Source organism: Chiloscyllium plagiosum, chromosome 17 (assembly GCF_004010195.1).
Source record: "Chiloscyllium plagiosum isolate BGI_BamShark_2017 chromosome 17, ASM401019v2, whole genome shotgun sequence".
In the NCBI taxonomy this organism is placed as follows: domain Eukaryota; kingdom Metazoa; phylum Chordata; class Chondrichthyes; order Orectolobiformes; family Hemiscylliidae; genus Chiloscyllium; species Chiloscyllium plagiosum.
In genome coordinates this window covers 52107522-52133164 of record NC_057726.1, presented here as the reverse complement: position 1 = coordinate 52133164, position 25643 = coordinate 52107522, and the positions used below count along the sequence as shown (strand labels likewise).

Genomic DNA, 25643 nt, shown 5'->3' with positions numbered 1-25643 from the left:
GGGTGTCCAGGTGGATGGGGTGTGTTGGAGGCGGGAGAAGGGGTCGTCAGAGGGTGGGCGAGAGTCTTGGTTAAAGAAGTAGGCACAGAGGCGAAGCCAGCACAGGGTGTCCAGGTGGATGGGGTGTGTTGGAGGCGGGAGAAGGGGTCGTCAGAGGGTGGGCGAGAGTCTTGGTTAAAGAAGTAGGCACAGAGGCGAAGCCAGCACAGGGTGTCCAGGTGGATGGGGTGTGTTGGAGGCAGCATGGCAGCTCAGTGGTTAGCACTGCTGCCTCACAGCACCAGGGTCCCTGGTTAGATTCCAGCCTTGGGCGGCTGTCTGTGTGGAGTTTGCACATTCTCCCAGTGTCTGCGTGGGTTTCCTCTGGTTTCCTCCCACAGTCCAAAGATGTGCGGGTTAGGTGAATTGGCCTTGCTAAATTTCCCATAGTGTTAGGTGCATTAGGCAGAGGGAAATGGGTCTGGGTGGGTTACTCTTCCGAGGGTCGGTGTGGGCTTGTTGGGCCGAAGGGGCTGTTTCCACATCTAATCTAATCTAATATCAAACTTACTGGTCTGTAGTTATTTGGTGACCAGTTTTCTCTTTCAGGATCAGTGGTAAAATGTTACTAACCCTTCAGCCCTGTGGCATTACTATACCAAGTGAAGGGTGATCGATCATGACCAAAGCCATTATATTTATACTTTTGCTTCTTTCAGCAATCAAGAAGCATTCCATTTATATTTAGTGACTTAATTTTCTGTATTGCTTATCTTTAAGTATATCGTGTTACTGTCCTGTTCATAACTTCAATTTTTTCATATAACTTTTATATCTGCTCCTTTTGTGAAGAAAGCAACAGTTCTTTTATCCATACTGCTGATGTTTTACATGAATAGTTGTCCCAGCACTAACTCCTGCAGAACTCCACAATGCCATCCTGAAAAAGACCCCTTTATCCCCACTTGCTGCCTTCCACCAGTCACTTAAAGGAATCCATGCTAGTTTGTTCCCTAACACCATGGATTCTGATCCTATTTAGCAGTCTCCTTTGCAGCACCTGGTCAAGGGCCTTCTAGCTTTTTTTATTTTAAGGTTAAAGTTTTATTTTCTCCTCTCCCGATTGCTTTTCAGTTTCCACCTGTACTTCTCAATTTCAGTTAATAACCAGGAAGATTACCAGTATTTATCATAAGCTTATTTTTCTATTTTAATTTAAACTTATTGCCTTTACTATCCAGGCTTTGTTTGCAAAAGAAAGAGCATCCAAAGCAATGATAAAAAGTGCTTAGTTTTCCTGAATGTTTTGTTGCTACTTTATCCTACAATTCCCTTTCCCAATCTACTCACCTAGATTTCACAAATCACTGAAATTAATCACTTCCCAGTTGGGAATCTTATATTCAACATTTTCTTTAATATTCTAAACCTAGTATTAGCAATAAATAAAAACTCAGGAGTTACTAAACGTTAACATTGAAAGAGAAACAAATCAATGCAAAAAATTAAATGAGAAGCAGTTTTCATTGACAGTAGAACTTTCAGAGTAACAGGTGCCACTGATTAGAACCTCAAATCATCCTTCATCATCTTCCTGTTTGAACAAAACATTCAAAAGTCCTTTACTGACCAACTTTTTGGTCAACCCTCAAACTTGTGGAAAAAATAATTGGACCAGGAAAATGTCAGTCTTTGAAGTACTTAAATTTTTTCTTGGGTCCTGTATAAATGTAAATTGTAACAGGTACTGGTTATTTACCAGTCTAACGCACAAGTTAGTGTTAGAATCTTTATTTGAATAATCATACAACTATGTGACATTCACAATATTATATAGCCTGAGCCAACAAGACTGCTAATCTGTTAAATATTATAAATACAATGTTTGTACAGTTTAAGGGAAATCAAGTAGAGGCCTAGGACTGAGTGGGGTCAAATACAAAAAAGTAAGAAAAATACTGCCCTCATTTCATAAAAAAATTTATACAAAATATTCTCAGTTAGATAAAATTGCCCCCATCTCTTTACTAAACAGATTAGATGCATAACAAATTGACAAAAATGCATACATGGTCTAAAAACTCAGGAAAGTTAATTATACACTGCTGTTGAACCCTGCTGACTCAAGAGCACGGTGAGAGGAAACTCATTTAAAATAACGTAATGATAAAAACAAATTCTGCCTACAATTAACATGTATTAATGTGAATTCATTTTATTTAAAAGAAAATCTAAAACTAAATTCCTGAATGCATTTTCTCTTCAATGTATGTTCGTCCCTGAATGCTTAAGCCTTTTTCAGTATTAAGGAAATAGTCTTTATTTTTTGGTAATCCCCATTTTGTTTTGGGAAAAAGCAGAGCCAAACCACAGGAGGCTTCCTAAAACTGCAGAGTCATTGTGCTTCAGACTGGTGAAAATGCTTTAAGGTGTGCAGAGATGCAAATACTTTGATTATTGCTCTTAATCCAATCAGTGAATGGATTCTAAATTTAAATCTAAAGCATATTAGGCTATGTAGGCAGATGAGTACAAAAAAATTAGTTGATATTTCTTGATCATGTGCTCTACCAATAAAGGGGAAAAAGTCCCATTTTTAATTTGTTAAATACCACTTCTTACTGAGATGTGTAGGCTTGTGTGGGGTCAGCATTTGTGGCATTTCTACCATTTTTAATGAATGAAAATTTGTCACATTGCAGTCTGTTTCAATATAAAAACCTTTTACAGTCTGTTGTGTTACAAAATTGTTAACAATCCGTCAATGTTGATAGAATAGAAAGTTGTTCTGGAAAGTAAATTCCCAATATGAGACCACTATTCTTATAATTAAACAATAAATCCTACTTTCATGGCCCTCAATAAATTCAATCTAATCCAACTATTGTAAAAGCAAATTACATAGTCAACACAGTGGATGACAATGTTGCAGTCAATTAGAGTTTCTACTGTACTGATTTATAACTGAAATTGAGGTCAAAGAAATTAAATCAATTGAGCTACAAATTTGACTAATTATTTCCTTGATTAATATTTTAATTTGTTTAACTATATACCCAAAAGTACACTTTAAAATGTTGGCTTAATAAACCTTTAGATCTATAGTCCCACTGATTTCAAATTTTGAATATTGCTTTCTAAAAAGTGGAATATAGACTGTAAATTAATTACACCATGTATGACAAAGAGCACTAAAGCCAGCAGGGTCTCTTAAGATACAGGTAGTGTTAAAAGATAGACATACAGAATACCCTCATACCACCAAGAACAGAAAAAAAATTGCTTTACAGCAATATGTCTAGAAATTTAAATTTTCAAAACACTAATTTTCCCACACGGAGCAGAACAGCAACTTTGAAATATTTTGCTAGTGCTGCACAGCAATTTCAATACAGTTTCATAATTACATTTTCCATAGGAAAAAAAAAGTAATGCTCTCAATTAGGGAATGGAAATAATTGCTGAGTAACATTTTTAAAAATGGACTTCAGTAGTAATGTGGTCCCTCAGAATATGCAAGTACTGTGGTACGAGGTTATTGAACTCAATTTTTAAACACTTTTTTTTTAGCAATTTCACAAGACTATTTATTTGCCTTCAATTGCAGACAATATGGTTCAATTGCAGTTTTGTGAAGTGGTACAATTCAGTTTTATAAACGTAGAATCAGTTTGGGAGGTTGGCTCCTAAAATGAAGATGAGTGAACAGAACCTCGGTGGTTAAGAAATACTAAGTTATACATTGTATCATTTCCAAAATAATATGAAGCATGGTTCTGAAAGATTCTTTATGTAAAAAGTGATTGCAATTTTATCTTCCTGCTTTCATATTTACCAATATCCTTTTGTATTGTCAAATATTTCTGGTCAAAAATAAATTGGATTCCAGTCTCCTAAATGAGGTTTCTGTCAAGCCAACATAAATCGAGAAGTGTTATTCTGAATGTACTGTATGTTAAAAAGTGATAAAATCAAGAGAAAAAGATCTATAGCGTGATCATTGTTCCATCTTCCCGCATATTTCCATGGCTTGAACTTATTTTTCTGGGATTGTCGCTGTGTGTGTTCAAAGAGTTTAATGAGCCTTTGTATTTGCTTTCATTGTTTTCTAACAGTGGGCTGTTTAGAGGGGTGTTGTGCTGCAGCTTTTTGGTTAGGTCTCCATTCACATAATTAGGGAATACTGTTTTCGGTATATATGATGGCATGTCATTTTCAATTATTATATCACCTTCATCTTCACTTTCTCCTTCTGCTGTAGTGTAATTGTTGATATAGTTGGAAGTAGCTGTTAATGTGTGCTGGCTAGGTGTACTGTCTGTTGACACCCCAGAGCTACCCGAAGCTCTGCTGCTGCGAATCACATTATTTCGTTGATTTGCTGGTTTCACTGTGATGATCAGATTGTGACTGTTGGCCACCATCATGTCAGTCACCTGGTCCAGTGACTTGCCTGCGACATCAATTCCATTTACCTCTAGTATTTCATCATTGACTGCGAGTAGGCCTGTGCTCTCTGCTAAGCCACCCCGGACAAGCCGTGAGATGAAGATTCCAGGAACTTTCTCCACTCCTTGAGGAGCAACCCGCACACTCACCCCATCACGAATATAAAAACCAAGTGGTTTGTCAGAGCCATGTTTGTGAAGGCGAACTCTCCGATGAGTTTCTGGAAGAATGTCTACATCAATAATAGAAGAAATTTGTCTGAAATCCTGAGGCATTCCAATCAAGATGTGAGGCTTTGACTTATGATGGACAGGACGCAGAACATGAAGACCTTTCTTCTTGCGCAGAAGAGAATTGGTTCCAAATGCTCCACAGTCGCCTTCAGCTGCAGAAAGATTAAAACATTTGGTTATTTTTCTGCATCAGCTTGCGTGGATCAGACAAACAAGCAAGTTAAATCTTAAGGATATGGCTTTATTCCCAGTTTCCCATGCAGTTCTGGCTTAAACAGATCTAACTTTTCACTGGATCACCTCAGTTAATAATCCCAAAACAAGTTTTATTTTTAGTTATAATATAGGTCTTAGGATAAGTTATGGCATGTGTAAGGTTTGCGATTTCAATTTTGCATGTAGCTAGTTACACTTTTCAGTAACATATCGCCATGAAGATTAGTCGCAAGAAAGATTCATTCCTTACAATCATTATAATCTTGACAAATAAAATGAGAGAAATTGAAAGCTAGAAGGGAGTGAGCAAACATAATTCACTGTAAAAACCTCCTTTCTCAGTGCACAAGCTATCCTTTAAGACAATGCGATGCATCTACGCCCGTTAAAAATGAATCTGATCAATCTAAGAAATGCTAACCCTCTCTCTCGAAAATAGAGGGTAACGGAAAATAGGAAACAATGACAAATCTTCATGGCATTCAATAGATGGCTACGTAACATGACTGCTTCATTTTAGAATCCCCCTACACATTCTTCCCTCTTCTCCCTACATCTACCTAGAAGAATGTAAATACTTAGCACAAAGTATTCTCTCATGTTACACTTAATATAAAGAGCCACAATTTAGATTGCACATTGATGACAGTTACACTTGAGATGAGATTATACAACTGTTCTACTGTTATATATATAGACCGTATTCTTTTTCCTCCCCATGGATTTCACTAGTAGCAAATCAGGTTGTACACCATAACAACCAATCCCCAGGTGAGTGTGTATATTATACACTGTTCTGGTAGCCTTTTTGACTGCCTTAAAAATCTAAACTAACTAGATTTGAGTGACAGGCAGTGCTTGGGACTTTAACTCTTGACCATCTGAGTTGATAGAACGTTGCTAAATTGCTAGTCTACCAGGCCACTTCAACTTTTTCTTTTGATAAAGATTGCTTTATTTACAATTTATGTTAGTGTAAAGTCTGGCAATATAAAATAATTCACATTCATTTAAAATTTGGATGGTAAAATTGAGAAAAGTCAGTATAGAATGTCTTGTGGGGGAGGGAAGAAAAGTAATGCAAGATGCATAGTCAAGAATTTCTGACTAATTAAATAGTTAATCTATTACATGGTGACTACTTTTTGGACCCTCAACACAACATGATGCTAAAAAATAACTTTCCTGCTTTTGTATTCTTATCCTCCTATTTATAAAGCCCAGAATTCAATATGCCTTATTAACTGCTTTCTCAACCTTTGCTGCCAAATTTAAGTCATACGTATACACACAACTCCAAGTCTTTCAACTCCTGCACTCACTAAAAAAAAATACAATTCTAAACTAAAAACGTTATCACTTCACTGCGTTAAATTCCATCAGCCATACATCCAATAATTCCCACCAGCCTACATCTGCTTGGAGTACATTACTGCCCTCAACTCAAATTTGTATTATGTTCAAATATTGAAATTAGTACCGTCATCCCCCCTGCAGTTCTTATCCAAAAGACAACTTGTGTCCCATAGTCCTCATACCAGTAGTCAATGGAAGATTTTCCTATGCTACCAAATGCACACCTGCCATAAAGTGTATGCTGCTCTCAAAATCGATGCTTTTTGTTCCAAAGTGAACCCGCTGCAGCTTTTCCAACCTAGCCCTGTGCTAAATATCCCATCCCTGCTGTAAACTTCCTTTTAACTTCTCAAGCACACATTCACTCTTCCTAAATCAATTATGCTGACTAAAATTAGATGCAATATTCAAGTCAGATCCTAACCAGAGATTTAGAAAGGTTGTGCATAATGTATCCATTTGGTACTCAATGCCTCTATTTATGAAGCCCAAGATCCCATACGCTTTGTTAATCTCTCACATTATGTCCTGCTACCTTCAAAAGCTGCACATGCGTAAGTTTTTATTGGCTCTTCCGATTTCCACTGTCAATATTATCACGTTATATTTTCTGAAATAAATTCCATCCGCACTGATTTGACCATTCTGCTAACCAGTGATGTAGTAAATTTGTATCATCCCCACTGTTTGCCACTTGTCCAAGTTTGGTATCATTGATTTCAAAATTTGCTAAACTACATTGAAACACTATTCTTCAAGTTTCAATGCCCAAATTCTGCAATTGTTAATTTAAAAACAAACTTGGGTTCTGGAACAGAATTAATGGATGATACAAAAATAGCAAGCTAAAAGACGTGCAGCCTGGCAGAGGAGTTTGGTAATTTATGTAAACAAGTGTCATTTAACACCTACAAATACAACCCAAGGACCAAATGCATGGAACAGAATTACCTTGTCAACTCAAAAAGGGCCCCACATGGAATTAGTCTAGTCAGTATTTAGAAAAATGTGGCATGATAATTTAAAAAACAAACAATATGGAGATAGAATAATTGAATATTAGTCCATTAAAGGTTTGCATATTTGTGGCTGTATCCACTGATGTGAAATTGCACATAACTCAAGACAGAAGGAAGATTTATAGATTGAGAGGTACAGTCAAATACAAAAGCAAAATATTGCAGATCCTGGAAATAAAATACAAAATAAAAGCAGGAAAAACTCAGTACTGCTGTCCAACCTACAGCTAAATTCAATTTAAACTAACTACTCAACGTAGCTGCTATCCTTTTTGTTAAAGGAGGAAAGCACTTGATACATTGAAAGAGCATGCCATTGTTTCCCGTTCTCCCGCTGTCTTTACACAAGTATCTGCATAGAAGTACTTAGACCTGGACAAGCAGACCAAAATGAAGAGACTTTGTCAGAATGAGATAAATATCAATAACTGCAACTTTTAATTATTAAAAAGTTTAGTGTAAGGAACCCAATTTGCACAAAAATGGACATACTTACCAGTCGAAAAGAATGGGGCTGGAAAAACGCAGAGGTCAGGCAGCATCTGAGGAGCAGGAGTTGATGATGTTTCGGGCATAACCCTTTCCTGACAAGTCCAAAACGTCGACTCTACTGCTCTTGATGCTGCCTGACCTGCTGTGTTTTTCCAGCATCACTTGTGACTCTGATCTCCAGCATCTGCAGTCCTCACTTTCTCCATATTTTTGAGCCTCAGATAGCATTAGCAAGAAACAGTAATACAGTATGTAAAGTTATATAGAACAAAAGACTAGGAAATTGTTCTCTTCCTCCATGCCACCCCTACCAAAAGGAGATTTCAGGTTCAACAAATTATGAGACAGGACATAAAAACAAGTTTATAAACAATGTTGATAGCAGATTTTAGATGGTTAGTGAACATTGAGAAATATGAAAAAGAAAAAGGCTGATGGTTCAAACCAAAACCTTCAGGGAGTTTGTTTCATTTGCATTCTAGAAGACAAATGGATATCTGTTTCGATATTGTAAACTTCAAAACTTTATTAACTGTTCAGGGATTGAAAGAATCAGAGGTAACTCTTTCTGGAAACTTAAAACCAGAACCAGTAGAGCAGAGTTATTCATTGTAATAGTCTATTTTTTGGCATGCTTATTACCCTCTTAAGTGATTTATTTACTTTAATACTTAGTGGCAAATAGGATAATATGGGAAGGCCTCTCCTTGAGGGTGAGATAGAAGGCCACCTTGTTGAATCCCTGTGCGATATGAATGGACCCCAAACTGTCCTTTGTAGGTCAATTATTGATTCCTGGTTTGTGTATATCCATACTGCATAATGAAGTTAGGCATTTTAAGTTATATATGGTGCAGCAACTCAATTTGGAAATGAACCAATATGGAGGAAAATTATAAATTATGATGACTAATTATACTAGCTTTTGTTAACGTTAAAAACAATGAATAAGGAGGGACTGTGGTACTGTAAACTTCAAAACTTTAACCTTTTCCTCAAACCATTTATTACAGAGCTATTGCCGATTCTTGCAATCCCTGACCAATTAAAGGAAAAATGTTAAAGGAATTAAAAACAATGCTAATTTACCATCCCGGCAAAGGAAGAGTTAAAGTAACAAATACGCTCTCTCTGGGAGAAAGGTAACATTTACAAGTGACCAATTATCGTGCAAAGTAGCAAGTTAAGATTTACCTCAGATATTCCCTCTACTGGCAAAGAGATTAATTGCTGGAAAGTTTTGTTTCAAAGAGACAGTTAATGTCAAAAGTAATAAGGAACAAGGAAACTACATCTGATAAAGCAAGTTTCAGACCTGATGACTCCAGAAGAATAATCAGGTTGTGAAGGTGCTGGTGTTGGACTGTGGTAGACAAGGTCAGAAGTCACACGAGACCAGGTTATAGACCAACATGTTTATTTGAAATCAAGCGCTTTTGGAGTGCTGCATCTTCTTCATCTGAAGGAGCAGCACTCAAAGCTTGTCATTGCTTATAATCCAACAGGTTTATATGAATTGTGCATGAGCAAATCTAAAAGGATCAATAATGTAACATCAGAAACTTCACAAGACAAAATCCTATATATGCATTCAACTTTGGGGTTCTTTAGTAGAACTTGAGAATAACATGGCACAAGGACCGAAACCTACATACATCCAGAGGCACTGCTGGTTGGAATTGTTGTGAAATTCCATTAATTTATTAATAGTTAAGTTGACTTAAGGCTTGACTTGAGTGGTCTTTTGATTACTACATGCAATAAAGTTGAAGTAAATGTTTTATGATCTTGGAAAATAAAGTAGCCAAATTAAAAAGGCAGCTTGTGGTAATCAACAAACACTGCTGTCTTGTTAAATCTCTCATCACATCAATTAGAGGTGCTATGCTGCCAAAATACATGCCTTAAACATAAATCTGATGCCAGAGGACTGACAAAATTGCAAATGTTGCATCCTTGTTCCAAAAAGGAAACAGGCAAGGACTAACAGAGCAATTGAAAGCATCCAAACAACAATTATGGACAAAATGAAAAATTATTTGAACAAATGAAGGTAAGGAAAGCCAGCTGAATTTGTTTAGGAAAAACAGGTCTTCAACTGGGGTTGTTTTTGATGAGTTAGCAGGGATGGCTGATGTAAACAATGCTGTTGATGGGCTGGAAATTGACTTCCAAAAGTCAGTTGATAAGGCATTGCATAGACCCATAGATATTTTTCAGACTGAAAAGGTTTATACTGGAGTTCTAAGGGGCCAGTGACCTGCTGTTCCTGATAATGACTTGGATCTTGATAGAGAATAAAAAAAGTGATGGACAATACAAAATCTGGAAACATTGTGACTGAGAAGGATTGTGCAGGATACAGATAGTTGAAATAGACAGACAAGTGGTAGGGGATATGTGAAATGCAGAGAAATGAGAATGTTCTTTCTAGCAAAATTAAAACACTTCACAAGGCAAGACAATACAAAATCAAAAGGGTACACAGTTCTAAATAAGTTGCAGGAGAAATTGGACCTGGTATATACAGAACCACCTCAATTATCCAAACTAGACAGGCAGGGAGTATTTTGTTTGGATAACTGATTGTTTGGATACAGGAACAGGGTTTCCGTGGCGGCGACAATAGCAGGAACAGGGTCCCTGTGGCAGCCTTGTTCTTGCTCCCACCACCAGCACCAGTTCAAATTTGGATAATTGATGTTTGGATAGCAGAGGTTGTTCTGTATATGCATAAAATGCAAATGTCGTACAGTTGGGAAGTAGTTAATAAAGCAGAGGATGGCATATGCTTTATTCGGAGGGATAAAATATAAACAAGGAGGTGATATTAAGCTTTTATAGAACACTAGTTTGACCTCAATTATAATATTTTGTACTGAACACCCAGACATTTTGCATCAATCTCTAAGATGGAAGATGCTTCAAACATCCCACTAATACAGAGTACAGGGAAGGAATTAAGTTATCACCATGACAGTCATATTAGTGAAATTAACTGGGGGCTAAAGACATCTAGGTCCCCTGGCCTGTGTAGCTTGCCTTCCAGGATCCTATAACAGGTAGCGAGAAATAGCAGATGCATTGGTGGTGAGTCTCCAAAATGCATTGGATTCTGAAGAAATACCAGAGGATTGAAAAACTAATGTGACACCCCTATTCAAAAAGGGAGGTAGGCAAAAAAAAAGGGAGGATAACTACAGGCTGATTAGCCTAACATCAATTATTGGAAAAAATATTGGAATCAATTAAGGAAGTAAGAGCAGAACATTCTGAAAATCTGTTTAGTCAAACAGAATCAGCATAGCTTCATGAACGGGAAATACAGTCCAAATTATTTGATTTTTTGGAGGAAGTCTCAACCAGAATGATGGAGGGGAACCAATAGGTGTGTTCTATTTGAACTTACAGAAAGCATTCAACAAGGTACCTCACAAAAGGTTGTTACCTCACAAGAGCCCATGGTGTAGGAGGTAGTATATTCACATGGATAGAGAATTTGATAAAATAAGTAGGAAACCAGCAAGTGGGGTTAAGGGGTTCTTTTTTAGTTTGGTGACTGTGACCAGTGGGTTTCCACAAGGATCAGTGCTGCAACTACAACTGTTTGCAAGATATATTTCTGGCTCAGGGGAAGGTAAATTTGCAGATGACAAAAAAAAAAGGTGAAAAGGCAGGTTTGCAAGAGGGATACAGACAATTTAGAGATATTAACAAAAAGTTGACAAATGTAGTAAAATGTGAGAAAAAGCAATGTTTTCAATTTGGGAGGGAGGAAGAACAAAAGAATATAGACTATTATTTAACTAGAGAAAAAAACTGCAGAAAGCTGCAAAAAAAAAGGGACTTGACAGTGCTTGTGCATGAAACACAAAGCTAGAACACAAGTGGTGCAGATAATCGGTAAAGTTAATGGAATGTTGGTCTTTATTTCAAGGGGGTTGGAGTCTAGTGACAACTGTCTGATGAGCCATAATTCTATTAAAATGACAGACTGGTAACTGTCTGTGGGGAGTTTGCATATTCTCCCTGTGCCTGCGTGGGTTTCCTCTCAGTCCAAAGATGTGTATGTTAAGTGAATTGGCCATGCTAAATTGCCCAGAGTGTTCAGGGCTGTATAGGTTAGGAGTAACAGGGTAGAGGAATGGGTCTGGTTGAATACTGAGCTTCAGCGAGGACCTGTTGGGTCAGATGGCCCTGTTTCCACACTGTAGGGATTCTATGATCACAACTATTATATTGAGACATCTCTTAATTCTGCTGGATGCAAAGAACATGGCATCAATGTCATTTTAAAAAAGTGAATAAAAAATAAAAATAAATGACAGCGTGGGCTTGAGTGGCTGAATAGTCTTCTCAGGCTCATATTTGGGTAGATTTGATTAGATTACCTACAGTGTGGAAACAGGCCCTTCAGCCCAACAAATCCATACCAATCCTCCAAAGCGTAACCCACTCAGACTCATTCCCGTACCTATATTTCCCTCTGACTAATGCACCTAACACAATGTGCAATTTAGCATGGCCCATTCACCTAACCTGCACATCTTTGGACTGTGGGAGGAAACTGGAGCACCTGGAGGAAACCCACGCAGACATGGGGAGAATGTGCAAACTCTACATGGACAGACACAGTCAGCAGAGGCTGGAATCAAACCTGCTCCCTCCCTCCCCCTCTCTCACCTTGTGTCCCATCTCATTCTCTTTCCTCTCTCTCCTCACTTTATGCCCCCATCTCTCTGTGGCACCCTTTTTACTTGCTGTTCCCTCCTCTCACTTTCTCTCTGCTGCCCCACGGCTACCCCTCTTCCTGCTCCTCTCCCTCTTCTCTCTGCAGCCTTTTTTTCCTTTGTGCCCCCCTCTTCCCCACCCCTCTCTCTGCGCCCCTGTGTGTATGTCTCTCTCTGCCTACCTTATGCCGTCACTGATTCTTATAGTTCTGATGGTCTGGTGTCTAATTCTGGGTACAAGACTTCAAGATGGATGTGAAGGCATTAGAGAGAACAAAAAGAAGTTTTACAAGAATGATTCCAGGAATGAAGATCTTCAGTTAACACGAAGATTGCGGAAGTGGAGATACTTTTTCCATTCAACAAGAGAAGGTTAAGAGATTTGATTTAAAAAGTTAAAAAAACATGGAATGGTCTGGACAGAGAAAGTACAGAAAGCTGTTCCCATTGGTGGAAAAAAGAAAGAGAACATTTAAGGTAACTGGTAGCATGAGGATAAACTTCATGCAGCAAACAGTTAGAATCTAATGCACCGCTTAAGGTGGCAGTGGAGGCAATTTCAATTAGTGCAGTCAAGATGGAATTGAGTTCACAGAAAGGGAAGATTTTTCATAGCCTTGAACAAGGTGAATGTTTCCTCCAGAGAGCCAGCAAAAATATGTTGGACCAAATAGGCTCCTTCTGTGCTGTAACTGTTGATTACGATATAGCATTAATACAAAGCACCTTAATAAAACAGTTACAGCTTTAGCAATCACTTAGGTAACTGTTTGGCTCCGACAACTGATCTTTTCAAGTCAAAACTGCAACTTGTATTGATCTGACAAAAAAAGACTAGAAACATTACCTTTTCCCCCTCTTTTTCCATTGGTAACTTATAACCTATGGAATGTTAGCAGCTGGTCAGGCAGTATTTATTGAGAAAAAAAGTTCAATATTTAGAGTCCAGTGTTCCTTCTCCTGAACTTCTGAAGGAGGGTTTTTAGACTCAAAACTTTAACAGTTTTCCCCTCCATACATGCTGCCAGACCTTGTAAGTTTCTTCAGCAGTTTGTTTCAGATGTCCAGTATCCACAGTTCTTGGTTTCATTTTACAAAATGTACTTATGGTTTCTTTACAAGTGAAAAATGAAGTTTTATTGTTTCATCAAACTAGTGCTGCTAAAAACAGAGGTAGACGAGTCACAAAATGATTTTATATATAAAATTGGTCTTGTTCAAAACAAAACTACCCCAAATCTATCCTTTCCATTTACTACACCATCTTCAAACTACCAAGATTTTAAAAAGTGTTAATTATCACCCAGCTGTACTCACCTCTACCAAAATTTCATTTATATCCATCCACTCTGGCTGCCACTTGCTTACAACAAACTTTGACCAAAAGCTACAAAAAAAAAGTCTTACCTTTGTGCATTATAATTAGTAATCCTGTGTTTTTGTTCAATAACAATCAAATAGTCATTCCCCAATGCATTCCCTCCACTCTTCAGTTCCATGGGACTAAAGTAATTGTGTTTTAAGTTTATTTATCCAAAATTATCTTGTGTAGCTCTAACTGACCAAAAACAAGAGTCTTCAGCTGACATGTTTGGAATTTATTGCCTCTGTCATGGCAAGTTCCATTAATGTGCCTGAATAATGCCACATTCCCATTTTTGTCAGGATTATGTCCCTTTTAGACTTTTGGCCCTGCCAGTTGAGAAGTGATCAGTTAATGACTATTTTACAATAAAGGGCCTCACCCTAATGCAGGTATTAACCCAATGGACAGGCCTTCCGACCTCTGGTTTAGAACGCACACACACACACAGTTATTTACTATGGCCTGAATTCCTCCATGACTCTGGACTTCCAACAAACATCATTCCAGCATCAGCCTCCCTCGCAATGTTGTTGTCCAACACTGCTGCTGGCCTTTGATTAGCCATCAGCTCTCCACTGATGGCATTTCCACCAGTCCAACTGGACCATGCCGACCAGATATCCTAAATTAATCTAGTCCCATTTGACAGCATTTGGCCCATATCGCTCTCATATCATTGTGGGGATTTTTGTCTCCTCTCTAGCTAGTAGCGAAGATCTTAGATGCTTCTGTTTCTTTGCTGGAATGAATCCTACTTCCTGGCCACTGATTGTAAACAGATTTGAACTTTAACTTCTGTTCATTACCAGAACTGATTTAGACACAATAAAATTGCTCTGGAATTTAAACTGGACATGTAAAGTTTTGACAGGTTTAACATTCTTTGTTGACCTTTCATCCAACAATTTGTCACATATAATTAGCTTTGTTCTGCTTTTACCCATCTTTCTAATCAAAACAGATTCCCCATCACTCAAATGTAAAGAGATTACAATGGTCATCTACATATCCATTCATGGCTTTGCATCACCAGCTCTAGCAGCACCAATGCTCCTTTTGTTCTTTTTCATTTGACTTTCTGTACTTCTCTTCCTGTCTTTCACACTTAAACTTTACCTGTTTTACTTTTATTCCTACTCCCTTCAGAATTCATTTCTATATTTTCAAAGTTGTTCCCTTTAATGTACACCAATCCTCCTTCCTAAACCGTTGGTTTGTGATCGCATCTGACCAAGATACTCTAAACCATAAGATGAATGCTCATTTGAGTCTAAAAACAAAAATTACAGCTTTATTTGCTTTCAGTTTTTTTTTTGAGGGATCTGCAGTGTCATTGCAGACACTAAATGGTCAGGAGACAATACGGCATATATTGAAGTGCAGCTATTGTTATCAAAGCAAGTTTACCAAATGATTCAGCTGATCAAGTAACTCAATTAGAATATGTTGGCTTATACTAAAATTAATTGGTTGCCTCCAAGCCCAGTATGACCTTTAGGTCAAAGTCGATAGATACTGCAATGCAACAACCAAATACTAATCTTGCATTGTTAAATTTTACATATGTTTTAGCACATGCTTCTTGCTAAGTGAAGAACAGTCTAGCAATGTGCCAAAACATAACCAAATCCATCTGCATTTAAAAAAAAATAATGGATCACAAATGTGACCTATAAAATATCTTTACAACATCAAAGTCAGCCAGCATTCTTAAGCAGGAATTAACAATTGGAGGAAAGGAATTTTCCATTTCTGAAGACATTTTGCTGCTCAACAAGTACATGGAACATTTAAGTTTTTAAACTCAGAGTCCACTTTATAGTTTGTATTACACAGCTGGAAGTGCAGAATGTGACTGAACATCAGATCATAGGAACAGCCAGGCTAGTAACTCTCTCGGATGATCCTTGTTCTATAATTCTGTACAACCACTCCTTGTTTAAAGTTACTCCCTTTAACATTGTTTCACTTTAATATCAGAATATTAATGGCACCTGTAATCCAGATAAGTTTCAGGAGATTTAATATGGTTTCCCGTGAGACATGATTAGCATTTCTCCTACTCCATGACTTCAGTTGTGGCCCTTCCTCCTCCCCGACCTATAAACCAGCCCTTTCCCCTCCCGAATTCACCCACATGCTGCTTCTTTCTGTTTGACTTGCGTTCCCAGTCAAGATCCAGATTTAACCCAAAGCTGGGCTGCCATTGTTGTGGAAGTCCAGTTCTGATGGTTGAAAAACACAGGGGCTTTACAATCTTTACAAGGTCCCAAACACAAAAGGAGATTCTCATAAAATTAACGTTTGAGATTGAGGTAGTGTACTGACGTGGATACTCGTTGGCTGCCAGGAAACTGTAGCAATAACAGGACTAGACGAAGTAAATTAGGAAAGGCGATGACAGAGTAGTATTGTCACTAGATTATTAATCCAGAAACTCAGCTAATGTTCTGGGACCCAGGTTCAAATCCCACCATGCCAATGGTGGAATTTGAATTCAATAATGAATCTGGAATGAAGGGTCAAATGTTCTCAATGAAATAATTAGTCAGATGGGTTTTTTGACAATGTCCTTTGGGAAAGGAAATCTGCTTCCTTACCTGGCCTGGTCTTCATGAGTCCAAACCCACAGCAAGGTGGTTGACTCTGAGCAATGAATTGTGGCCTAGCCAGAGAAATCCACATCCCGTTAGTGAATGAAAAAGAAAATCACAAAGGTAATTTCTGGTGACTGGGGAAATGTCCAAAACCAAGGATCATAGTTTGTAAGTCACTTAGGGTTGACAGAAGGAGAAAATTTCTTCAGTGGCAAACCTATGGAATTCTTGGCCACCAAAACAGCTAAGGCCAAAACATTGTATACTTTCAATGGGTTACATATAGATCATGGCTAAAGGGATCCAAAGGGTATGGATAGAAAAGTGGGCACTGAGTTGAATGATCAGCCATGATCATACTGAAAGCAGAACAGGCTTGAAGAGCTAAGAAGCCTACTCCTACTTACATTTTGTTTTTTTAAAAATAAACATCCCTCAAAGCTACTCCTATCTTGGTGTCCTTTTCATGCCCTCACTTTCAGCGATGACCAGGAGAAGGATGTGGCAGCTTAAGTTCAAATCACTGGAACTTCCACACACTTCCATGATTGAAATCTGGACACTTAACTGCATTCCTGTTCAAGATGATCTCAGTCTTATGAGCATTTTCATGTTTCACATATCTTACAATCTATTCTGCACATCTAAAGATGTTCATATCCACGGAAATACTGCCATAATGCATTCTGTAAGACTACTGTTCAAATTTCTCACTTGCAACAAACAAAAACAAGACCTGGATATCAGATTGTGAAAAATGTTCGAAACGGACTACCCAGATTATGCCAATCTTTGGCTAACTTTGAACTTCCTGTGAATCCTTGTTTAATCACCAAGATCTCTATCGCAATCTTGACATAATACAAGAACTGTGTAATTTGAACTTCCCTGCACCTATTTATGTGCAGGTTTTGGTGCTGTTCCAAACTGGATTCCACACACCTAATTCCCCTCATCACTTCTAGGATCCTTTCTATTAATCAACATTCCTACTTTCAATTCTCCCCTCTTAAATACATACTTAATGCTGATGTACTCCTCACTTTCTATTTCTCAGTCGTCATCCTAGGTTCAATCCATACATCATTGTCATCTTATGAGCAGCCATCACAACTGCACTACTGAACCAGCTTGCTGAATGTCTCACTTAGCATGCCCAGTGGGGACTAACATTTCCAACGTCCTTCCCAATCTACTCATTGCTGCAAATACTGATGCCACCCTCCACTACCATGCCAAACGTCTCACCAATATTTTCAGTCTTCCTCCTTCAACCACTGTACAGAGCAACTGGTATTCCATAAATTGAGACAAAGGCTAATTGCCTCTGAGTTTGCTCATTGCCCTCCTATCCTTCCTAGAAATTCCCTTACTTGCCAGTCAGAATCATAACCTTTGGTCCAACTTGTCCATGCCAACCTGACATCCTATTCTGACCTAGTTCCATTTGACAGCATTTAGAGTCACAGTCATAGAGGTGTACAGTATGTAAACAGACCCCTCGGTCTGACCCGTCCATGCCGACCAGATATCCCAACCCAATCTAGTCCCACCTACCAGGATCCAGCCCATATCCCTCCAAACACTTCCAATTCATATACCCATCCAAATGCCTCTTATTGCGTGCAATTCTGGTCTCCTTCCTATCGGAAAGATGTTTGAAACTTGAAAGGATTCAGAAAAGATTTACAAGGATGTTGCCAAGGTTGGAGGATTTGAGCTATAGGGAGAGGCTGAACAGGCTGGGGCGGTTTTCCCTGGAGCATCAGAGGCTGAGGGGTGACCTCAGAGGTTTACAAAATTATGAAGGGAATGGATAGGATAAATAGACAGTTTTTTCCCTGGGGTCAGGGAGTCCAGAACTAGAGGGCATTGGTTTAGGGTGAGAGGGGAAAGATATAAGAGAGACCTAAGGGGCAACTTTTTCCACACAGAGGGTGATACGGGTATGGAATGAGCTGCCAGAGGAAGTGGTTGGCCCAGATCCCACTAAACCCTTCATATTCACATACTCCTTCAGATGTCTTTTAAAATATGGTAATTGTACCTCTCTCTTCTACTTCCTCTGGCAGCTTTTTCCTATACATGCACTACCCTCTGCATGGGAGTGTTACCCCTCAGGTCCTTTTTAAAAATCTTTGCCCTCTAGTTTTGAACTCCCCCATCATAAGGGAAAGACAACCCTATCCCTGTCCCTCATGATTTTATCAACCTCTAATAAACCTCTACAAGGTTACCCCTCAATCTTCAATGCTCCAGGGAAAGAAGCCCCTTGAATTATCTCAATAGAATTCAAACCCTCCAGTCCTGGCAACATCCTTTAAGTCTTTTCTGCAACCCTCAAGTTGAAGATCTTTTTCATTGAAGGACAACCAAATTGTACACATTACAGAACAACTGATTATCTGAACGAGACCGGCAGGAGGTATTTTGTTTGGATAACTGATTGTTCAGATAAAGAGGAGCATTTTACGGCACCTTAAGATCTTGTTTGGATAATCGAAAATTCGGATAATTGAGGTTGTTCTGTATTCTAAAAGTGGTCTCACCAGTGTACTATACGCCACAACATGACATCACAATTTCTATACTCAAAATGCTGACCAATGAAAGCAAGAGTGCCAATTGCCTTCTTCACCACCCTGTCTACCTGTGACTCCACTTTGAAGGAACTATGCACCAGCACCCAAAGGTCTCTTTGTTCAATCACACTCCTAGGGCCCTATAATTAACTGTAGAATGGTGCCCTGGTTTGCCTTATCAAAATACAACACAGCATTTTTACCTAAATTAAATTAGATGTGCTACTCCTTGGACCATCAGATCAAAGTCCCATTATACTCAAATAATCTTTAGTCATATCTGCAAACTTACTAACCATGCCTATATTCATATCCAAATTGTTTATATAAAAATGAAGAAAGGTAGTGGACTCAGCACTGATGGGTCTTTGCAGTGCACTGCTGGTCACAGGCCTCAAGTCTGAAAGGTCACAGGCCTCCATCACCATCTCCTGTCAAGCCAATTTGGTATCCAATTGGCCAGCTCCCTCTGGATCCAATGTGATCTATCATGTGGAACCTTGTTGAACGCTTTTCTAAAGTCCGTTAGACAAAGTCTATTGCTCTGCCTTCAATTATTTTCAACACCTCTTTAAAAAAAAAACTCAAGTTTATCAGGCACTATTTCCATGCAACTTTAATCCAGATCATAAAGACCTTCCTGAGAAATACAAACTCGATCGTAATAAGGTGGGGTCTCTCCTTAGACAGGGCTAAACAATTAATTGTGGAACATTCCACTGATACTGTTTGAAACTTATCCCAAAACAAAGTCAACAGATTCCTACATTCTATTTCCAGGTTGGCAATGTAACAAAAACAAAAAAGCTGATGAGTCCAGTTCTCCAAGTGTGAAAAACTACCATTTACCTTCAATTGTACATCAATGGCCTTTCTAAAACTAGCTATATGATACTGAAATCCTTTTATCCCAAAACTCAAAAGATCTGGGACAGTCTGTAGAATATCAAGACAACAGCTAAGAAAGCAAAAATACAGTATTTTTTAATTTCAAATCTCCAGTATCCAAAGTGCTGAGTAGATTTAGCAAGTTTGGCATCATCTATGGAAAGTGAAACAGTTAAGTTTCAACTCAGTGTGACTCCAAAGTAGTCATATTGGACTCTTGTTAAATCTCTTTATAGATGCTGCCAGATCAGAGTTCTGTCACTTGTTTCTTGTTTTAGCTAAAAGCATTTAAAAATGGATTTACCACCTTTGCCTTCCAACAGGAAAACATTCACAAGTCTTTTAAAAGCCTCCTGCTGGATTCCAAAATTCCAAGTTCACTTCTCAAGAAAGTGGACCTCTTGATACAGCTATGAGCTGTACACATGACCTGAACAACAGTCTTCAAAAAAAAAAGGAACCCTGCAGTTAATCTAATTAAGTCATTCAACCCCAGTTATCGGAGCTTATCTGAAATACAAAAAGGGGGAAAAGCATCCTTCTTTACTGGAATCTTAGAGACCATGAATTGCTAATCATTCTTTTGGTTTAATACTTGTGGTAGCAGTTTATAATCTTCAATTTATCTTCGAGTCTGGTGCAATTGATGTTGTTTTAGATCTTTTGGAGCAAGCAAGCGAACAAATAATCCTATGTTTAAATCCATGTCAACTACTGGTATTTTTAAGTGACCCCATACTAAACAGAAGTTAGGAAATAACCTACAATGATTCTAAACAGAAGGGAATTGGGGCTTTCATAACAAGTATGCATCTCTATAATTTTCTATTTCTTGGCCCGACGGTGTCACAACTGTCAAATTTTCATTTCATTCCCTTACGCAAGATCATGAGATCAAAAAAGGTGGTCATTTTGCCCACTGTTGATACTTAATCTATTTTCATGCTGTCTCCATATTCTGAAGTTTTCTCCTCTTAACATTTAGGCATTTCAGTTTTGAAAGTAATGAATTCTGTCACTTTCTGGTAGAAAGCTACAATTCGAGACTTGACAAGGATTAGATAAGTAGGTCAGCTAACTGAACACTGATTTCTCCATAAAAGCATTGTTAGCTCTGATCACACTCAAGGAAGCCTCTAAAGTTATTAGGAAAAGGAAGAGCAAAATACAGATTTCAGTTCATTGCTAATAGTACATCTTACATTGCATTAATCAGATTTAGAAGTGCTGGGTGACAAGAAAATGCTGAGCCATTATAAAAGCACAAACGAAAATAATAGATTTGTGAACTGCAGGCTGGTTTCATATTGCAGCTTCCATTAACTTTGGAGATTAAAAAGTAGTGAAAAGTGCAAGTTACCATTATCCCAGAGGAGCATAGATTGCGGTTTAAAAACGTTACAACTCTTGATGAGTTTATACTGTGTGTCACAAAGCCTCAAGTAAGGAGCGATATTGAGAAGGAGTGACCTCAGCCACAAGAGGATGAATAGCTAACACCCAGGAATGAATTGCATTCTGTCCTTCTCACTGGTGTGCGTGGGAGACAGGGAAGAGGATCAGAGAATACAAATTATAGGGGTATGAATATGTAGATCTGGAACAATGAGCTCACCGTCCAAGGAAGTTATATTTCTCATTTAATGATTTATTTTTGAATCCTTTCACCATGTTACTGGAAATAAATATTATCAGGGTTAAGTCACTTTCTTAGAAACAAAACAAAATTGTTAGGACTCACTGAGTTACGAGAATTTCAAACAAGTCTAATGAAGGTGTGTAACCTAGACATTTTGTCCTTGGGATTTAAATTAATATTGCAGGATTTGTTATTGAAAATAAGGAGAGCCAAAACTTCAATTGAAAGCTAAGCAGAAATGCAAGTCAAGGGAAAAGGGCCTAAACTGACTAAGTACCCAAGTGGTAAGTGATTGATTTCTTTGTACTCCAAGGCAGGGAGTGCATTTATTCCAAATATTTAATCTATGAATCACTACTTGAACGATAGTGCTGGACCGAATGATTCCAACCAGTCATTCTTCATTCTTTTACCTGAATAGCTTTTCAAAAATGTATTCTTTTCACGTATTACTGGGCAACATGCATATGTGACTGCTCATAGCAACCGATTCACGATAATGGAATCAAGTGATCTATCACTCTAAACTGAATGGAATGTGGTGCAGAATACCATAGACAGCACATCATTCAGTAACCAAGGTGCACATTTTCACTTACACAGTAATCTTGAGAATATGGAATATTTGCTAATAAAGTGTGAAGCTCATCTTTTGTAAGAAGCATGCAATAGAAGAGTCAAGCAATTCCATAACCAACAGATCAAAGATCTGCAGCCCTGTCATATCAAATTATGAACAGTAGTGGACAATTAAACAAATAACTTGGCAAAAATCCCATCCTCAAATGACAGGGAAATCCAGCAATTTACTGCACAGGAAAATGCTGAAGTATTTGCAATCATCTTCAGCCAAAAGTACGATTGGATAATCTACCGGTTTCCTGAAAATCTCAGTATCAGATGGCAGCTTTCAACCAATTGTATTCACTCCTGGTGACATCCAGAAACAGCTGAAGACATTGGATGCAGAAAAGGCTGGGAATTGGTAATATTCTGGCTGTAGTACTGAAGACTGGTTGTAGCACTACCTGCATCCCAGTATAAAGCTGTTCTAGGACATCTACACCACAAACCTACCAAAGTGTAGAATGGATCAAATGTGCCCCATCCACAGGAGAAAGAAATCAAATTTGGTCAATTACTACTCCAGTTTACACTGAAAGCAGTAGTGATACAATGGCATAAAATTGCACTTAACTTGCTCAACCATATTTGATGTAAACTTTGCCAAGGGCATTTTCCAGGTTTCTTTACAGCCTTGAGCCAAAAAAATAGGTAGAGTTGAGTTTTCAGAGGGGAGTTGAGTGGAACTGTCCTCTATCAAAACAGCGTCTGACGAAGTAATGGCATGGAAAAGCCTTAGCAAACTAACTCAATGGGCAAGTTATGCCTTGCACAGAGCAAGATGCTTATGGTTGAAGGAGGCCAATCATCTGAGTCCTAGAAAATCATTGCAGGAGTTCTTCAGTGTAGTGTGTATTGTGTAGGCTCAACCATGCATAAATTTTTTCCACAAAAGGTCAGAAATAGAAATATTTTCTGATGAATTGCACCGAACACTGCAAATAGAAACTCCTCCGACAGCAAAATAAAGCACACAGTTATACATGCATGCAGCAAGACCTGAACTAATAAGTGGAAAGTAAAGTAACATCTCACCACACAAGTGCCAAGCGATGATCACCTCCAGCAAGAACCAACTTCAGACGTTCTAACCATCTGACTTTGCTGGTGGGGATTCAGCAATACTAATACCATTGGATATCAACAGCATGGGAGTTACCATTGACAAAAACTGACCTGGACAAGTCAGAATACTGCAGATATAAGACAAGCCATAAGCCTGGACATTCTGCTGTATTAACTCACCTCCAAAGCCTAAAAAAAGGAACAATTCAGGAGTGTATGGAATATACTCCATTGCTTGGGCAAGTATCGCTCTAATACAAGAATTGTCATCATCTCATATAAACCAACCCAAGTGATCTGCACCCCATCTGCACACCCCACTGTGCAGTGGCAGCAGTATGTACCATTTGCAAGACTCACCAAAGTCCTCGACAGCACCTTACAAGGCCATACCCTGTACGGTCGAGAACAACAAAAAGATGCATAGGAAGACCATCTCCAAGTGGTGTATCACTCAGACTTGGAAATCATTCTTGGAGTTAAAATCCTAGAACTCCTCCCTGAGGATTGTGGATACAATTACCTCACACGACTGCCCAGGTCGAGAGTGGTTAGGTCAATCAGGAATAGATACTGAACGCTGGCCTTTTTGGCAACTCCATCCTATGCAATATAAAAAAATGTACAGGAGCCTTTCAAATATTTTTGTGTAAGATAATTTTGTCCCATTTCAATCAATTTATCCTGTTAATCGGAGTTTCTGTAAAATTACTTATCCATTTCACATGTCTGCCCCAATATAAGCTAGTATTTATTTGGACAGACTGTGTTCCATGAGCACAAGCTTAGATGAAGTTTCTGCATATTGGTGAATGCTGGGTCAACAAATATTGTAGATAACAAAGGTCACCGGAACTAAATGAATCAAAGAAATGCAACTAACTTGTAATTTTACATCAAAGTAACAGCATCTAATCCTTATTCAGTAGGATCCATCTCACTATTTTGTATTTTAGGTAATCCCTTGCACAAATTTCCAAGACACCCAATGCATTTCACACAGTTAATTAGTAATACACTTGACCTGTAGTATTTGCTTTAATGTAGAGAATGACAAGTTTGTACACAACAGGGTCCTAGAAGTAGAAAAGACAAGTAAAATGAAGAAACACCATGTCTGTGGACTGCAGCTTCAACCCAGGACACCCTGACTGTGAGGAGTGTCAATACTGAAGATGTTTAAAGAAATCAAATGGTATGCAAGAGCAAGGCCAATGATGAGAAGCCATGTTAAATATCTTCCCAATCAAACTTTAGAATTATCAGAGCTAATAATTTCTTTACTTTATTAGCGTGAATGAACTTTAGGGGTAGATAAATAATTTTTACAATGTCTTAACCCAAATGAAATTTATAATTATTCAAAGCCCCATGGAAGTAAGATTATTTTTTCATTTAGAGTGCTCTGTATGTGTGGTATGTGGCACTAATTCAACCTCTACACTTGTAACCAAAAGATTTCTTCCATGAACCTATGTTCAGGTTGTCACTAATTATACTTTAAAGATAAAAATACTGGTACTAAAAAAGACACTAACATATTGTCTAGCTATCACCATTGTTAACAACTAGCCAGAGAATGCAACTTTTTGAAAAAAAGGTTTTGTGATTTACACATGAAAGAAGTGAAACTATCACTGTATTCTAACAGATGAAAGGCTTAACAGAATCAATTTTTCAATGTATAATTTCAGTTACATCACACTAAATTTTTGCTATAAATTGTGTTAGGATTGAGCCCTCCACTATCACATGAAGAAGCATCGCTCTGAAAGCTAGTGTGCTTCCAATTAAACCTGTTGGACTATAACCTGGTGTTGTGATTTTTAGCTTGGTACTAAAAAAGGATAACTAAGCTGCTCCACAGTTTTGTTCAGACAGGGAGGACGAGGACGAGGACGATTGTGAAAATGCCTCCAGTGAATATATGTTAACTTACAATTTTTAAAATAGCGCAGGATTTATAAAAAAGTAAATAGCTAATGGCATTTAGTTTTCCACATCCACTCCTGCATTTGAGTTACTTTTTGCAAGAGTCTTAATTGACTGTATACCTAAAACAAAGTAGAAATATATATTTATTGACCTTAGCCCTCCACAGACCCAACTGTCACTATCCCCACCCCCCAGAACCCCGAGGGGAACACTACCCCTGCTCATGACTCCACCCCCATTCCCCCCACCACCACACCCACTCCAGTTACAGGTTCTGCCCCCACTCCCAGCTCTCCACCCACACCAGATCCCAGCTCCCAGCCCTGCCGAGTTTTCACCATCCCCCAGACTTCCCCATCACTGAGGACGAACGATCAGTCCTCAGCAAAGGACTCACCTTCATCCCCCTCCGTCCACGCATCAATGAATTTAATACACGCTGTGACATCGAACAATTCTTCCGTCGCCTCCGC

At 38.4% G+C, this 25643-nt stretch overlaps 1 protein-coding gene across 1 annotated transcript in view; it reads right to left on the bottom strand.

Annotated features, from left to right (window-relative positions):
* Positions 1–1754: 1754 nt before the first annotated feature.
* pard6a (par-6 family cell polarity regulator alpha) overlaps positions 1755–25643 on the bottom strand; it is a 104447-nt gene continuing 80558 nt past the window's right edge. The window contains exon 3 of the mRNA XM_043707068.1: positions 1755–4813. Coding sequence (XP_043563003.1) covers positions 3966–4813 — 848 coding nt within the window. The 3' untranslated portion in view covers positions 1755–3965. The remainder of the gene's footprint in view (positions 4814–25643) is intronic.